The sequence below is a fragment of the Bombina bombina genome, chromosome 1, assembly GCF_027579735.1.
Source record: "Bombina bombina isolate aBomBom1 chromosome 1, aBomBom1.pri, whole genome shotgun sequence".
Lineage (NCBI taxonomy): Eukaryota > Metazoa > Chordata > Amphibia > Anura > Bombinatoridae > Bombina > Bombina bombina.
Genome location: NC_069499.1, coordinates 1,137,221,938 through 1,137,239,479, shown reverse-complemented (window position 1 = coordinate 1,137,239,479; position 17,542 = coordinate 1,137,221,938). Strand labels below are relative to the sequence as shown.

At 40.8% G+C, this 17,542-nt stretch overlaps 1 protein-coding gene across 2 annotated transcripts in view; it reads left to right on the top strand.

Annotated features, from left to right (window-relative positions):
- Positions 1–11,542, top strand: part of DNAJC7 (DnaJ heat shock protein family (Hsp40) member C7) — a 43,427-nt gene extending 31,885 nt beyond the window's left edge. For both annotated transcript variants that reach the window (XM_053698950.1, XM_053698959.1), the window contains 3 exons: positions 1,053–1,141; positions 10,272–10,396; positions 11,378–11,542. In XM_053698950.1, the coding sequence (XP_053554925.1) occupies positions 1,053–1,141; positions 10,272–10,396; positions 11,378–11,527 (364 nt within the window). In that variant the 3' untranslated portion in view covers positions 11,528–11,542. The remainder of the gene's footprint in view (positions 1–1,052; positions 1,142–10,271; positions 10,397–11,377) is intronic.
- The last annotated feature ends 6,000 nt before the right edge of the window (positions 11,543–17,542 follow it).

Here is a 17,542-nt window from a genome sequence, read left to right as displayed (position 1 = left end):
GGCTAGGTATTTGAGTTTATTGCTTTTCAGTTACGTTTAAAACCTGTTTTTGGTGATTTATTAGTTGTACTTCTATTTTGTTTAGCATTCATGGCACAAGGATTTTCAGTAAAATACAGAACTGCTATCAAGTCTGTTACAATTGTCAAAGTACCAACAATTTTAGAATTTTTTTTATGCGCCACTAGCTGAAAAGTTTTCATTTATGAAAGACATCTGTGAGCTTTTATTTGTGCAACTTGTTCTGTGAGTGTAATAAACAAGTTATTTGTGAAGAGCAGGTAGATGTTTTGTATAGAACCACTAGTGTTAGCAGAGAAGAAAATGACATCATCAGTGATCTAATAAGGAGCTTGTGGTTTGCCCTACTGATAGAAGCTGCACATCCAGTGGAGTACTTGTGTGTCTTAATAGGGATGTTTACTATGTGGGGGTTTTTTCTGAGACACCAGCTCCAACTCATCATATACAAGAATTCACAGAATATACATGTATGCATTTTGTGATTGGCTGATGGCTGTCACATGATGCAGGAGAAAGAAAATAGAAATAACCTTGAAATTTGTCAGAACTTCAATTTAATAGATTTTTTTTTTCTATTGCATTTTTTTTATTATGCATTGGTTGATTATACAATTCTACAATATTTAGTAGTCTTTTAATGAACTACAGTCTGGTCTGCATATTTCTCATGAATACTAAGGACAAGAAATATCCTTAAATTGCCTAAACCCTATATAGTGACTTTAGGAACATTTATATATAACTATGTGTACTTTCATGTATAATTATTTCTATGGGATTTAAACTTTAAGTGATGGACGATGTAGAATCTTTAGCTCAATATAAAATGCTTATGATACTGCACTAATCATTTTTATGAAGATAAACAAGAATATCATCATGACCACTCCATCCAAGGGCTGATGACTTGTTTAACATTAATTATGGTTAAATAAAATGTATTTGATGTACAAAGCCAACATTTAAACTGTTCCTATGTCAACTGCACCTTATTGCGTATCTTAACTGTGAATGTGTTTTGCTTTCAGGGAGGCGGAGGCCTACAAAGAAAAGGGAAATGCATTCTATGCCCAGAAGGACTACAACCAGGCATACAACTACTACACAAAAGCCATAGGTGAGTCACAACCTTCTAAAGTACATATGCTCCTTATTTAAAACCAACTACCCCAAGACTTCCAGCCATTCATGGAGGTACTTCTTTCATGTTCAAATTACTAGTAAGACCATATCTAGTAAACTGTATAGATTTTGATGCACTTTTTTTTCTGAGATATTTAAATAAATCATACATTGCTCAAAGAAAACTTCTAAAAGTGTTTTTTATATAAGATCATAGAATAACAAGGAACGACTTAGATTAAAGGACCATTATAGTTGAAAAATTGTAACTTTTTAAGACTAGTGACCCTGCACCGATGTGTTTAAACATATTGTAGAAGTACAGCTTGGGAGCCGCTATGCTCTGCTGGTACTGAGCAGAAACTGCTAGTCGCACCACCCATCTGTGAAACAAGCCTTCTGACTGGATCAGTAGCAGTTTCCTATACGTACTTCTACTGTGTGTTTAACACCCTTTGCAGGGGTTAAACACATGCAGGTGCAGTGCCAATAGTCTTTTAAAATTGCACACTCTGTGTCTTTCCTAAGTTGTTGGTTGTTTTAAAAAACAAAACAAAAAAATAAACATACACTATTAAGGGACTAATGATGAAGTTTATTGCAGTCAATATATATATCTTTAATATTCTTAAAACAGTTGACTTGTGGTTATATAGCTTTGCCTTGCTTTGGCGTAAGTCGGATATCATTCTATCCTCTCTTTTCTTCTGTTAAGTGTGATCAGTCCACGGGTCATCATTACTTCTGGGATATTACTCCTCCCCAACAGGAAGTGCAAGAGGATTCACCCAGCAGAGCTGCATATAGCTCCTCCCCTCTACGTCACTCCCAGTCATTCTCTTGCACCCAACGACTAGATAGGATGTGTGAGAGGACTATGGTGATTATACTTAGTTTTATATCTTCAATCAAAAGTTTGTTATTTTAAAATAGCACCGGAGTGTGTTATTATCTCTCTGGCAGAGTTTGAAGAAGAATCTACCAGAGTTTTTGTTATGATTTTAGCCGGAGTAGTTAAGATCATATTGCTGTTTCTCGGCCATCTGAGGAGAGGTAAACTTCAGATCAGGGGACAGCGGGCAGATGAATCTGCATAGAGGTATGTAGCAGTTTTTATTTTCTGACAATGGAATTGATGAGAAAATCCTGCCATACCGATATAATGTCATGTATGTATACTTTACACTTCAGTATTCTGGGGAATGGTACTTCACTAGAATTACACTGTAAGAAATACATAAAGCTGTTTAATAACTAGAGATTATGTTTAACGTTTTTGCTGGAATGTAAAATCGTTTTCATTTGCTGAGGTACTGAGTGAATAAATGTTTGGGCACTATTTTTCCACTTGGCAGTTGCTTAATCTGTTTTCTGACAGTTTCTGTTCTCCCTCACTGCTGTGTGAGGGGGAGGGGCCGTTTTTTGGCGCTTTTACTATGCATCAAATATTTCAGTCAGCAACTCATTGTATTCCCTGCATGATCCGGTTCATCTCTACAGAGCTCAGGGGTCTTCAAAACTTATTTTGAGGGAGGTAATTTCTCTCAGCAGAGCTGTGAGAATTATAGTTTGACTGAGATAAAAAAACGTTTATTCTGTAATTTGTTTCCTGCTTTCAGAATTTGTTATCTTTGCTAATGGGATTAAACCTTTGCTAAAGTTGTGTTGTTTACAAGGATTGTGGCTATAACTGTTTCAATTTATTAATTTTCAACTGTCATAGATCTTCTGTGCTTCTTAAAGGCACAGTACGTTTTAATATTATTCTAATTGAATTGTATTTCCAAGTTGCAAGTTTATTTGCTAGTGTGTTAAACATGTCTGATTCAGAGGATGATACCTGTGTCATTTGTTGCAATGCCAAAGTGGAGCCCAATAGAAATTTATGTACTAACTGTATTGATGCTACTTTAAATAAAAATCAATCTGTACAAATTGAACAAATTTCACCAAACAACGAGGGGAGAGTTATGCCGACTAACTCGCCTCACGTGTCAGTACCTACATCTCCCGCTCAGAGGGAGGTGCGTGATATTGTAGCGCCGAGTACATCTGGGCGGCCATTTCAAATCACATTACAGGATATGGCTACTGTTATGACTGAGGTTTTGGCTAAATTACCAGAACTAAGAGGTAAGCGTGATCACTCTGGGGTGAGAACAGAGTGCGCTGATAATATTAGGGCCATGTCAGACACTGCGTCACAGGTGGCAGAACATGAGGACGGAGAACTTCATTCTGTGGGTGACGGTTCTGATCCAAACAGACTGGATTCAGATATTTCAAATTTTAAATTTAAACTGGAAAACCTCCGTGTATTACTAGGGGAGGTGTTAGCGGCTCTGAATGATTGTAACACAGTTGCAATACCAGAGAAAATGTGTAGGTTGGATAAATATTTTGCGGTACCGACGAGTACTGAGGTTTTTCCTATACCTAAGAGACTTACTGAAATTGTTACTAAGGAGTGGGATAGACCCGGTGTGCCGTTCTCACCCCCTCCGATATTTAGAAAAATGTTTCCAATAGACGCCACCACAAGGGACTTATGGCAAACGGTCCCTAAGGTGGAGGGAGCAGTTTCTACCTTGGCTAAGCGTACCACTATCCCGGTGGAGGATAGCTGTGCTTTTTCAGATCCAATGGATAAAAAGTTAGAGGGTTACCTTAAGAAAATGTTTGTTCAACAAGGTTTTATATTGCAACCCCTTGCATGCATTGCGCCGATCACGGCTGCAGCGGCATTCTGGATTGAGTCTCTGGAAGAGAACATTGGTTCAGCTACTCTGGACGACATTACGGACAGGCTTAGAGTCCTTAAACTAGCTAATTCATTCATTTCGGAGGCCGTAGTACATCTTACTAAACTTACGGCGAAGAATTCAGGATTCGCCATTCAGGCACGCAGGGCGCTGTGGCTAAAATCCTGGTCAGCTGATGTTACTTCTAAGTCTAAATTGCTTAATATACCTTTCAAAGGGCAGACCTTATTCGGGCCCGGGTTGAAAGAGATTATCGCTGACATTACAGGAGGTAAAGGCCATGCCCTGCCTCAGGACAAAGCCAAAGCCAAGACTAGACAGTCTAATTTTCGTTCCTTTCGTAATTTCAAAGCAGGAGCAGCATCAACTTCCTCTGCACCAAAACAGGAAGGAGCTGTTGCTCGCTACAGACAAGGCTGGAAACCTAACCAGTCCTGGAACAAGGGCAAGCAGACTAGGAAACCTGCTGCTGCCCCTAAAACAGCATGAATTGAGGGCCCCCGATCCGGGATCGGATCTAGTGGGGGGCAGACTTTCTCTCTTCGCCCAGGCTTGGGCAAGAGATGTTCAGGATCCCTGGGCGCTAGAGATAATATCTCAGGGATACCTTCTGGACTTCAAATACTCTCCTCCAAGAGAGAGATTTCATCTGTCAAGATTGTCAACAATCCAGACAAAGAAAGAGGCGTTTCTACGCTGCGTACAAGAGCTCTTGTTAATGGGAGTAATCCATCCAGTTCCACGATCAGAACAGGGACAGGGGTTTTACTCAAATCTGTTTGTGGTTCCCAAAAAAGAGGGAACTTTCAGACCAATCCTGGACTTAAAGATCCTAAACAAATTCCTAAGAGTTCCATCGTTCAAGATGGAGACTATTCGGACAATTTTACCTATGATCCAAGAAGGTCAGTACATGACCACTGTAGATTTAAAAGATGCTTACCTTCACATACCGATTCACAAAGATCATTATCGGTACCTAAGGTTTGCCTTCCTAGACAGGCATTACCAGTTTGTGGCTCTTCCATTCGGATTGGCTACAGCTCCAAGAATCTTCACAAAGGTTCTGGGTGCTCTTCTGGCGGTACTAAGACCGCGGGGAATCTCGGTAGCTCCATACCTAGACGACATTCTGATACAAGCTTCAAGCTTTCAAACTGCCAAGTCTCATACAGAGTTAGTGCTGGCACTTCTAAGGTCACATGGATGGAAGGTGAACGAAAAGAAAAGTTCACTCGTTCCACTCACAAGAGTTCCCTTCCTGGGGACTCTTATAGATTCTGTAGAAATGAAGATTTACCTGACAGAGGACAGGCTAACAAGACTTCAAAGTGCTTGCCGCACCCTTCATTCCATTCAACACCCGTCAGTGGCTCAATGCATGGAGGTAATCGGCTTAATGGTAGCGGCAATGGACATAGTACCCTTTGCACGCTTACACCTCAGACCACTGCAACTGTGCATGCTAAGTCAGTGGAATGGGGATTACTCAGACTTATCCCCTTCTCTGAATCTGGATCAAGAGACCAGAAATTCTCTTCTATGGTGGCTTTCTCGGCCACATCTGTCCAGGGGGATGCCATTCAGCAGACCAGACTGGACAATTGTAACAACAGACGCCAGCCTTCTAGGTTGGGGTGCCGTCTGGAATTCTCTGAAGGCTCAGGGACAATGGAGTCAGGAGGAGAGTCTCCTGCCAATAAACATTCTGGAATTGAGAGCAGTTCTCAATGCCCTCCTGGCTTGGCCCCAGTTGACAACTCGGGGGTTCATCAGGTTTCAGTCGGACAACATCACGACTGTAGCTTACATCAACCATCAGGGAGGGACAAGAAGCTCCCTAGCTATGATGGAAGTATCAAAGATAATTCGCTGGGCAGAGTCTCACTCTTGCCACCTGTCGGCAATCCACATCCCGGGAGTGGAGAACTGGGAGGCGGATTTCTTAAGTCGTCAGACTTTTTCATCCGGGGGAGTGGGAACTTCATCCGGAGGTCTTTGCCCAAATACTTCGACGTTGGGGCAAACCAGAGATAGATCTCATGGCGTCTCGACAGAACGCCAAGCTTCCTCGTTACGGGTCCAGATCCAGGGATCCAGGAGCAGTCCTGATAGATGCTCTGACAGCACCTTGGGACTTCAGGATGGCTTACGTGTTTCCACCCTTCCCGTTGCTTCCTCGATTGATTGCCAGAATCAAACAAGAGAGAGCATCAGTGATTCTAATAGCACCTGCGTGGCCACGCAGGACTTGGTATGCAGACCTGGTGGACATGTCATCCTGTCCACCTTGGTCTCTACCTCTGAAACAGGACCTTCTGATACAGGGTCCCTTCAAACATCAAAATCTAACTTCTCTGAAGCTGACTGCTTGGAAATTGAACGCTTGATTTTATCAAGACGTGGGTTTTCTGAGTCAGTTATTGATACCTTAATACAGGCTAGGAAACCTGTTACCAGAAAGATTTACCATAAGATATGGCGTAAATACCTATATTGGTGTGAATCCAAAGGTTACTCTTGGAGTAAGGTTAGGATTCCTAGGATATTGTCTTTTCTACAAGAAGGTTTAGAAAAGGGTTTATCTGCTAGTTCTTTAAAGGGACAGATCTCAGCTCTGTCCATTCTGTTACACAAACGTCTGTCAGAAGTTCCTGACGTCCAGGCTTTTTGTCAGGCTTTGGCCAGGATTAAGCCTGTGTTTAAAACTGTTGCTCCACCATGGAGTTTAAACCTTGTTCTTAATGTTTTACAGGGCGTTCCGTTTGAACCCCTTCATTCCATTGATATAAAGTTGTTATCTTGGAAAGTTCTATTTTTAATGGCTATTTCCTCGGCTCGAAGAGTCTCTGAATTATCAGCCTTACATTGTGATTCTCCTTATTTGATTTTTCATTCGGATAAGGTAGTCCTGCGTACTAAACCTGGGTTCTTACCTAAGGTAGTTACTAACAGGAATATCAATCAAGAGATTGTTGTTCCTTCTTTATGCCCAAATCCTTCTTCAAAGAAGGAACGTCTACTGCACAACCTGGATGTAGTCCGTGCTCTAAAATTTTACTTACAGGCAACTAAGGAATTTCGACAAACGTCTTCTCTGTTTGTCATTTACTCTGGGCAGAGGAGAGGTCAAAAAGCTTCCGCTACCTCTCTTTCTTTTTGGCTTCGTAGCATAATTCGTTTAGCTTATGAGACTGCTGGACAGCAGCCTCCTGAAAGAATTACAGCTCATTCTACTAGAGCTGTGGCTTCCACTTGGGCCTTCAAGAATGAGGCCTCTGTTGAACAGATTTGCAAGGCTGCAACTTGGTCTTCGCTTCATACTTTTTCCAAATTTTACAAATTTGACACTTTTGCTTCATCGGAGGCTATTTTTGGGAGAAAGGTTCTTCAGGCAGTTGTTCCTTCTGTATAAAGAGCCTGCCTATCCCTCCCGTCATCCGTGTACTTTTGCTTTGGTATTGGTATCCCAGAAGTAATGATGACCCGTGGACTGATCACACTTAACAGAAGAAAACATAATTTATGCTTACCTGATAAATTCCTTTCTTCTGTAGTGTGATCAGTCCACGGCCCGCCCTGTTTCTAAGGCAGGTAAATATTTTTTAATTTATACTCCAGTCACCACTTCACCCTTGGCTTTTCCTTTCTCGTTGGTCCTTGGTCGAATGACTGGGAGTGACGTAGAGGGGAGGAGCTATATGCAGCTCTGCTGGGTGAATCCTCTTGCACTTCCTGTTGGGGAGGAGTAATATCCCAGAAGTAATGATGACCCGTGGACTGATCACACTACAGAAGAAAGGAATTTATCAGGTAAGCATAAATTATGTTTTTTCCTTTTCTGTTTTTTTCTGTTGGAATAATAGAGAAATAGCCTTGTAGTATACCTGAAGATTTAGTTTTTCTCAAATGAAGAAACAAGACTTCTCATTAGTAATAAAAAATCACTGCAGTGGGTTATAACTAAAGTGATTGTAAAGTTTAACAAATTAAAGCCCAGCATCTAAAAATAATCTTAAAAACAGGGGCACTTTAATTCATTAAACTTTACTAAGACGCTTCTTTTAAAAAATAAATAATAAAAAATACTTTTTCGTTACTGTGTAAACAGACCGGCAATCCTCCGCCCGCTTCTCTGGCGAATTAGGCTTCCTCCAATCGTACCCAGCGAGTTGGATGCCAGTTGGAGCACGCAACGATTGGAGGAAGCCAGATTTGTCATCTATCTGCCAAATACAGAAGAAGATGAGGGTGGAGGATCCCTGGTCTGTTTACAGTAACGAAAAGGTAAGTATTTAAAAAAAATAAATAAAAAAAAATAGCGTTGTAAAGTTTAATTATTAAATTGCGACTGTTTTTAAGGGTATTTTTAGATACTGGGCCTTAATTTGTTAAACTTTACAATCACTTTAATAGAAATCATTGCTCTTTGTATTCATCATTTTAAAAGGATTTTTTTTTTTTACGTTTTTATAATGGTAGCTTCCTTATCACACTATAGTCATTGGCTACACTGAGAATTTGTAAGTGCTCATTTTGCTACTTTGCTGTTGTTTTTTTTTTCAATATCCGTTTCTTTTTATATTTACTTTGGTTTAAGATATTTAGAAAAAGGTTTCATATCCCTTTTAAGTAATTAAAAGCAATTTTCCCCATGTCTTCACTGCTTTTTACAACCACAGTTCTAAGCTATCTGTTGGGCTAATCAGAGGTTCAATAATTAATCTACTATGGCTCAGAGGGGCTTATCCTACAAATGAAACTGCCTTTTGTAGCCTTTGTGGAGGGGAACCAATAAACTGTTCCATAAACAATTGCTCATATCCAGTATTTGCCTTACACTTTCCCAGAATCCTCTGCTGTCCGTTGCGAGTCTTAAAAGATGTGTGGGCTTTCTGCGTCATGCACACCCAGCTGCTTTTTATATCTACTTCATTGAGCTCATACTGGTATGTCATGTCAGCAGATCAGTGACTGAATTTAGCTGCTTTCCACACATGGCCAATGTCTAAAAACAGCATGGTTAGTGCTCTGTAGCCTGCTGCTAAACACACAGAGCCGGCCCTCATGGGTTTATGTTAAACATAACTAAAAATGTTCATTAGATGAGCCATTTAACCAAATATTGTTTTAGCTTTGTCTCTTTCTCAGTATGTTACTCTGCTTTACAGGTAAGATTTTCAAATCTCTCTATACGTCATTAATTAATCTTTCTACAGCCATTATTCCACTAGATGGAACCCACTTATAGGGGCATGAGTGCAAAAAGAAAATGCTGTAATGCGTTAGTGCATTTTACTATTGTGCTGTTGCTTGCGCATAACTATTTGTTTAACCACTGCAAAGGAGTGAAACACATAGTTAAAGGGATATGAAACCTAACATTTTGAACAATTTTTAAATTGACTTCTATTATTTTAATTTGCTTTGTTTTCTTTGATATCCTTTGTTGACAAGCACACATATACTGTAGGTAGGCTCAGGAGCAGCAATGCACTACTAAGTGCTAGCTGCTGATTGGTGGCAGCACATATATGCCTCTTATTGGATCACCCTCTGTGCTCAGCTAGCTCCCAGGAGTCCATTGCTGCTTTGTCAACAAAGGATACAAAGAGAATAAAGGAAATTTGAAAACAGAAGTAGATTGAAATGTTTAAAATGTTAATTCTATATCTGAATCATGGAAGGAGAAATTTGGGGTTTGGTGTCCCTTTAAAGTAATAAGAGTCAAAATAAATCTTCCATGATTCAGACAGAGCATGTCATTTTAATTTGAAATTCACTTCTATTATCAAATTTACTTTTCGTATCCTTTGTTGAAAAATATGTGCATGTCCTCATCAGCAGCCCTAACGGTGGCTGCACACATTTGTCTCTTGTCATGTTCAGTTATATGCAAGCAATAGTGCAATATTAAAATGCTCTAATATATTAGAGCATTTTCTTTTCTTCGCACTTTTATATTCTTTTAAAGTTAGCTCCAGAGTGCCAATGCAGTATTGGAAGACCTAGGAACACATATGGTGAGCCAACGACAAGAGGCATGTGTTTAGCAACCAATCACTAGCTGGCTCCTAGTTGTGCATTGCTTCTTCTGAGCCTACCTCGGTATGCTTTTCAACAAATTTTAGAATATAAATTGAAAAGTCTCTTAAAATTGCGTACTCTGTCTGAGCCATTAATCTTTTATTTTGACTTTCATGTCCCTTTAAGGAACAGTAGTTTTCTGTTTCTATAGTGTCACTGCTGCAAAAGTCTCTGAGCCCTTTATTTTGTTAATCGTTACATGTTTACTGTTTTTTTATGTTGTGTATTGTAAACGTTTTGTTAGTAACTATTGTATTATCCAATTTTTTTGTTAAGATTGGTCATGCAAAAATCCAAGTTACTATGGCAACAGAGCAGCCACATTGATGATGCTGGCAAAATTCCGGGAAGCATTAGAAGATGCCCAACAGGCAGTACGTCTTGATGATACCTTTGTTAAGGTAGGTGCTGCATTTTGCTGCGATCAATAATATTTTATAATAAGATTTACTACTTCTTTGCATTTTAAAACGGATACATGTTATTTTTTTAAGTGCACTGAAACTGGTGACAGCTAGTTTTCATTGAATAGAACTCACATTGTGGTGTTTTATATATGCAGCAGTTTTCCCTGTCACAAAAAGTCCAATCTCATTGATGCTTTGTTTGTTTTTCTTGTAGAAATATTGTTCCCGGACTGTTTATCTTTAGATATCCCAGGTAGTTAGAAAGGTAACATGTATGCTTATGTTTAACTTGTAGATAGGAAATAATGTATTACTTGCATCAGAAACCAAAAGACAAGTCACTTATTTTTGTGAAGGAGATATGTTTACAACTTTACATATAGTTTATCTGTTTTTTTTTTATTTTTATTATTATTCGGACAGTTGAGTTTTGAACAATCTTGAACTAAAAATGGATTCTAAACACCAATGAAAAAATGTTAAATTCTTATTTTTGGTATCAAACCATAAGGTGAAATGCTTCTAGAAAATAAAGTACCAGTTCTCTAAAACATTTAAGTCTCTTATTTTGCCTTTTAAAACCCATTTTTGTTTAAATCTGGAGTTTTTCTGTTTCTTATATAAAGATAATAGGTGAAAGTTCAGCCTCTACTGCCAGGTTACTAGTTTGTCGTAAGCTTGAATGAAATGTAAGTGGGAAAATGAGTGTAAGGGAAGAAGAGGGAGAGTGACATTAGAGTGGGGTGTTTGAGGAGTGTGGCAAACGCACTTCTATTATTTCTGGTTCTTTTTCCTAATTCCTATTTGCACAATTTAAAATTGTGCTGTTTTTATTGGCTGCAAATTGTGTATTCATACGTTAACTATTACTATACATAATACTATAAGGAAGTATACATTAGGTATACTACTGGGCTCATGAAAGTGTATAATAAAGTAGGCTTATTGCTTTAAGGTTTATCATATTAATTCCAGGGTCACCAGCGAGAGGGCAAGTGCCACCTGACGCTTGGCAATGCCATGGCTGCTACCCGTTGCTTTCAGAAGGTAGTGGAACTGGAGCCAAATAATGAACAAGCTCGACAAGAGGTAAGAGATTGGCATTTAGAGAGATACTATGTCTGATCAGAAGATTTGCTCTCTTCCACCACATATGACATGATCCACCCATCTTTACTCTGAGGTAGTAATTCTTCACACATCTCATTAGTTCATACTTCATACTTTAGTACAGGAATTAGGCTGTTTCTATAGTTTAGAAAAACCATTCAGACCTTTTCTCCTCTCATACTCTCCTTTCCACGTCCGCATCCATCCATCGTTGCACACCTTTCAACATTTTGACCTTTAAAACACACACACACACACACACACACACACACACACACACACACACACACACATATATATTTCTCCTACATTGGTGTGTCCGGTCCACGGCTTCATCCTTACTTGTGGGAATATATTCTCTTCCCTAACAGGAAATGGCAAAGAGAGCACAGCAAAAGCTGTCCATATAGCTCCCCCTCTGGCTCCGCCCCCCCAGTCATTCTCTTTGCCGCTCTGAACAAGTAGCATCTCCACGGGGATGGTAAAGAGTATGTGGTGTTAGTTGTAGTTTTATTTCTTCTATCAAGACTGAATTGGCAGTGAGGGAGGGTCTGTCTGAGGGAGAAATTTCTGATTCAGGAAAAGTTTCTCAGCAGGCAGAACCTGATATTGTGGCATTTAAATTTAAGTTAGAACATCTCCGCGCCCTGCTTAAGGAGGTGCTAACTACTCTTGATGATTGTGACTCTTTGGTGATTCCAGAGAAATTGTGCAAAATGGACAAATTCTTAGAGGTCCCTGTGCACGCTGATGCCTTTCCGATACCCAAGAGGGTGGCGGACATAGTGACCAAGGAGTGGGAGAAACCAGGTATACCTTTTGTCCCACCTCCTATATTTAAGAAAATGTTCCCCATTGTCGACCCCAGAAGGGACGCATGGCAAACAGTCCCTAAGGTTGAGGGGGCAGTTTCTACGTTGGCCAAGCGCACAACTATTCCCATTGAGGACAGTTGTACTTTCAAAGATCCTATGGATAAAAAATTGGAAGGATTGCTTAAAGTGATGGTAAACTCTCCCCTTTATAAAATCAGATCTGGAATGTAAGAGCTATTTTAGATGGGGTTTTATTCATCATGTGCAATGAAGATGCGCTATAACTTAGTTATTAATATAGATATGAAATTCAAATACCCCACGTTACACCACCCACTTCAAAAGTAAATTTTCCTGTCAGCTAAATGATTGAATTACTCTCCAATCAATGCTCTAGCTACAACAAAAGTGCCATATGGGGAGAGCGCTGATTGGACAACAATTCAATCTTTAGCTCACAGAAAAGTTTACTTTTGAAGTGGGTGGAGGAGCATGCAGTATTTGCATTTCATATCTATATTAATAACTAAGTTATACTGCATCTTCATTATAGCTAATGAATTAAACTTCATCTAAAATAGCGCTTACATTCCAGATCTGATTTTATAAAGGGGAGAGTTTACCATCACTTTAAAAAGATATTTGTTCATCAAGGTTTCCTTCTCCAACCAATTTCGTGCATTATTCCTGTCACCACGGCGGCGTCTTTTTGGTTCGAGGAACTAGAAAATTCGCTCCATAAGGAGACTCCATATGAGGAAGTCATGGACAGAATTCACGCACTAAAGTTGGCTAATTCCTTTATTTTAGATGCCGCTTTTCACTTGGCTAAATTAGCGGCGAAAAATTCAGGTTTTGCAATAGTGGCGCGCAGAGCGCTTTGGCTAAAATCTTGGTCGGCGGATGTGTCGTCCAAGACAAAACTGCTTAATATTCCTTACAAAGGTAAGACCCTTTTCGGGCCAGAATTGAAGGAGATTATTTCAGACATCACTGGGGGAAAGGGCCATGCCCTCCCACAGGATAGGCCTTTCAAGGCTAAGAACAAATCTAATTTTCGTTCCTTTCGCAATTTCAGGAACGGACCGTCTCCTAACTCTGCAGCCTCTAGACAAGAGGGTAACAATTCCCAGCCTAAACCAGCATGGAAAGCAATGCAAGGCTGGAACAAGGGTAAACAGGCCAAGAAGCCTGCGGCTGCTACCAAGACAGCATGAAGGGGTAGCCCCCGATCCGGGACCGGATCTAGTAGGGGGCAGACTTTCTCTCTTTGCTCAGGCAAGAGATGTTCCGGATCCCTGGGCACTAGAAGTAGTCTCTCAAGGGTATCTTCTAGAATTCAAGGAACTTCCTCCAAGGGGAAGGTTCCACATGTCTCGCTTATCTTCAGACCAGATAAAGAGACAGGCATTCTTACATTGCGTAGAAGACCTATTAAAGATGGGAGTGATACACCCAGTTCCAACAGCGGAACAAGGACTGGGTTTTTACTCAAACCTGTTCGTAGTTCCCAAAAAAGAAGGAACTTTCAGGCCAATTCTGGATTTAAAAATTCTAAACAAATTCCTCAGAGTTCCATCATTCAAAATGGAAACCATTCGGACGATTTTACCAACAATCCAGGAGGGTCAATACATGACTACCGTGGACTTAAAGGATGCGTACCTACATATTCCTATCCACAAAGATCATCATCAGTTCCTAAGGTTCGCCTTTCTGGACAAACATTACCAGTTCGTGGCTCTTCCGTTTGGTTTAGCCACTGCTCCCAGAATTTTCACAAAGGTGCTAGGGTCCCTACTAGCGGTTCTAAGACCGAGGGGCATTGCGGTGCCACCTTATTTAGACGACATCCTAATCCAAGCGTCGTCCCTTTCCAGAACAAGGGCTCATACAGACATTGTATTAGCCTTTCTCCAGTCTCACGGGTGGAAGGTGAACGTAGAAAAGAGTTCCCTGTCCCCGTCCACAAGGGTTCCTTTTCTGGGAACAATAATAGATTCTGTAGAAATGAAGAGTTTTCTGACAGAGGTCAGAAAATTAAAACTTCTAAACGCTTGTCAAGTTCTTCAATCTATTCCTCAGCCTTCCATAGCTCAGTGCATGGAGGCAATAGGATTAATGGTTGCAGCAATGGACGTGGTTCCTTTTGCTCAAATTCATCTAAGACCATTGCAACTGTGCATGCTCAAACAGTGGAATGGGGATTATGCAGACTTGTCTCCCCAGATTCAAGTAGACCAGGTAACCATAGACTCACTCCGCTGGTGGTTGACTCAGGATCACCTGTCTCAGGGAATGTGTTTCCGCAGACCAGAGTGGGTCATCGTCACGACCGACGCCAGTCTCTTAGGCTGGGGCGCGGTCTGGGACTCCCTGAAAGCTCAGGGTCTATGGTCTCGGGAAGAGTCCCTTCTCCCGATAAACATTTTAGAACTGAGAGCGATATTCAATGCGCTCCTGGCCTGGCCTCACCTAGCGAAGGCCAGATTCATAAGATTTCAGTCGGACAACATGACGACTGTAGCGTACATCAACCATCAGGGGGGAACAAAGAGTTCCTTGGCAATGGCAGAGGTATGCAAGATCATCAAATGGGCGGAGGATCACTCCTGCCACCTATCTGCAATCCACATCCCAGGAGTAGACAACTGGGAGGCGGATTATTTGAGTCAGACTTTCCATCCGGGGTAGTGGGAACTCCACCCGGAGGTCTTTGCCCAGTTGACTCAACTATGGGGCACTCCGGATATGGATCTGATGGCGTCTCGTCAGAACTTCAAAGTTCCTCGATACGGGTCCAGATCCAGGTATCCCAGGGCGACACTGGTGGATGCATTAGTGGCGCCTTGGTCGTTCAATCTAGCTTATGTGTTTCCACTGTTCCCTCTCCTTCCCAGGCTGGTAGCCAGGATCAAACAGGAGAAGGCCTCTGTGATTCTAATAGCTCCTGCGTGGCCACGCAGGACTTGGTATGCAGACCTGGTGAATATGTCATCGGCTCCACCATGGAAGCCACCTTTGAGACAGGATCTTCTAGTACAAGGTCCATTCGAACATCCAAATCTAGTCTCTCTGCAACTGACTGCTTGGAAATTGAATGCTTGATTCTATCTAAGCGTGGGTTTTCAGATTCAGTTATAGATACTCTGGTTCAAGCCAGAAAGCCTGTGACTAGGAAGATTTACCATAAGATATGGCACAAATATATCCGTTGGTGCGAATCCAAGGGATTTTCTTGGAGTAAAATCAAAATTCCTAGGATTCTTTCCTTTCTCCAAGAGGGTTTGGAGAAAGGTCTGTCAGCTAGTTCTCTAAAGGGACAGATATCTGCTCTGTCTGTCTTGTTGCATAAACGTCTGGCAGCCGTGCCAGATGTACAAGCGTTTGTACAGGCGTTAGTCAGAATCAAGCCTGTTTACAGACCTATGACTACTCCATGAAGTCTAAACTTAGTTCTTTCAGTTCTTCAAGGGGTTCCGTTTGAACCTTTGCATTCCATAGATATTAAGTTACTATCTTGGAAAGTTCTGTTTTTGGTTGCTATTTCTTCTGCTAGAAGAGTTTCTGAATTATCTGCTTTGCAGTGTACTTCTCCCTATCTGGTATTCCATGCAGATAAGGTAGTTTTACGTACCAAGCCTGGTTTTCTTCCAAAAGTAGTTTCCAACAGGAATATTAACCAGGAAATAGTTGTTCCTTCTTTATGTCCGAATCCAGTTTCAAAGAAGGAACGTTTGTTACACAACCTAGATGTGGTCCGTGCTTTAAAATTCTATTTAGAAGCAACAAAGGATTTCAGACAAACATCATCTTTGTTTGTCGTTTATTCTGGTAAGAGGAGAGGGCAGAAAGCTACTGCTATCTCTCTTTCCTTTTGGCTGAAAAGCATCATCCGATTGGCTTATGAGACTGCCGGACGGCAGCCTCCTGAACGAATTACAGCTCACTCTACTAGAGCTGTGGCTTCCACATGGGCCTTCAAGAACGAGGCTTCTGTTGATCAGATCTGTAAGGCAGCGACTTGGTCTTCTCTGCATACTTTTGGCAAATTTTACAAATTCGATACTTATGCTTCTTCGGAGGCTGTTTTTGGGAGAAAGGTGTTGCAAGCTGCTCCTTTTTCTCCTAACCCTCGGTCGAATGACTGGGGGGCAGAGCCAGAGGGGGAGCTATATGGACAGCTTTTGCTGTGCTCTCTTTGCCATTTCCTGTTAGGGAAGAGGATATATTCCCACAAGTAAGGATGAAGCCATGGACCGGACACACCGTAGGAGAAAGAAATTTATCAGGTAAACATAAATTCTGTTATATTTCATTAAAATGATGGTAGAGATAAAAGTTTGAGATTAAAATCCTTCATGTCTCAAAAGTAAATTAAATAATTTTTGCATAGGAAATTAGCCCATCTAGGCAAGTATCCCCGCTTGCTTTTCCCCAGTAAAACTCCATATACATTGTTACCAATGCACAAAAGGATTCTGGGTAAGATATGCAAATTAGATATGTAAAATCTCAGACTTTTTGCTTCAAATACGGTTTTAACACAGCGATCCTTTAATAGGGTGAATGCAGCAAATACAGAAATCACTGCTAGACAGCCTGTTTCGTTATTAGACTTTTTCAGTAGCAGATTTCAGATTGCTGCTTAGGAAAAGCTCATTTCAGGGTTAAATCAAAATTCGTTACAATTATGGTGGAGATAAAAGTTTAAAATTAAAACACTCCATGTCTCAAAAGTAAATCAATAAAACATTTTTGCATAGGAAATTGGCACATCTAGGCAAGTATCCCCTCTGTCTGAGATTTTGCATATCTTACCCAGAATCCTCTTGTGCATTGGTAACAATGTATATGGAGTTTTACTGGGGAAAAGCAAGCAGGGATACTTGCCTAGATGGGCTAATTTCCTATGCAAAAATTTTCACACACACACACACACACACACACACCTTCCCATTCTCCTCTGACACCAACAAGGCTTTGTCTACCACACAACTTCCGCTCATTGGATATTATCTCTTTTTCAGACCATTCTCTGTAAACCCTAGAGATGGTTCTGAATGAAAATCCCAGTAGATCAGCCGTTTTTGAAATACTTAGACCAGCCCGTCTGGCACCAACAACCATGCCATGTTCAAAGTCACTTGAATCCCCTTTCTTCCCCATTCTGATGCTCAGTTTGAACTTCAGCAAGTCGTCTTCACCACGTCTA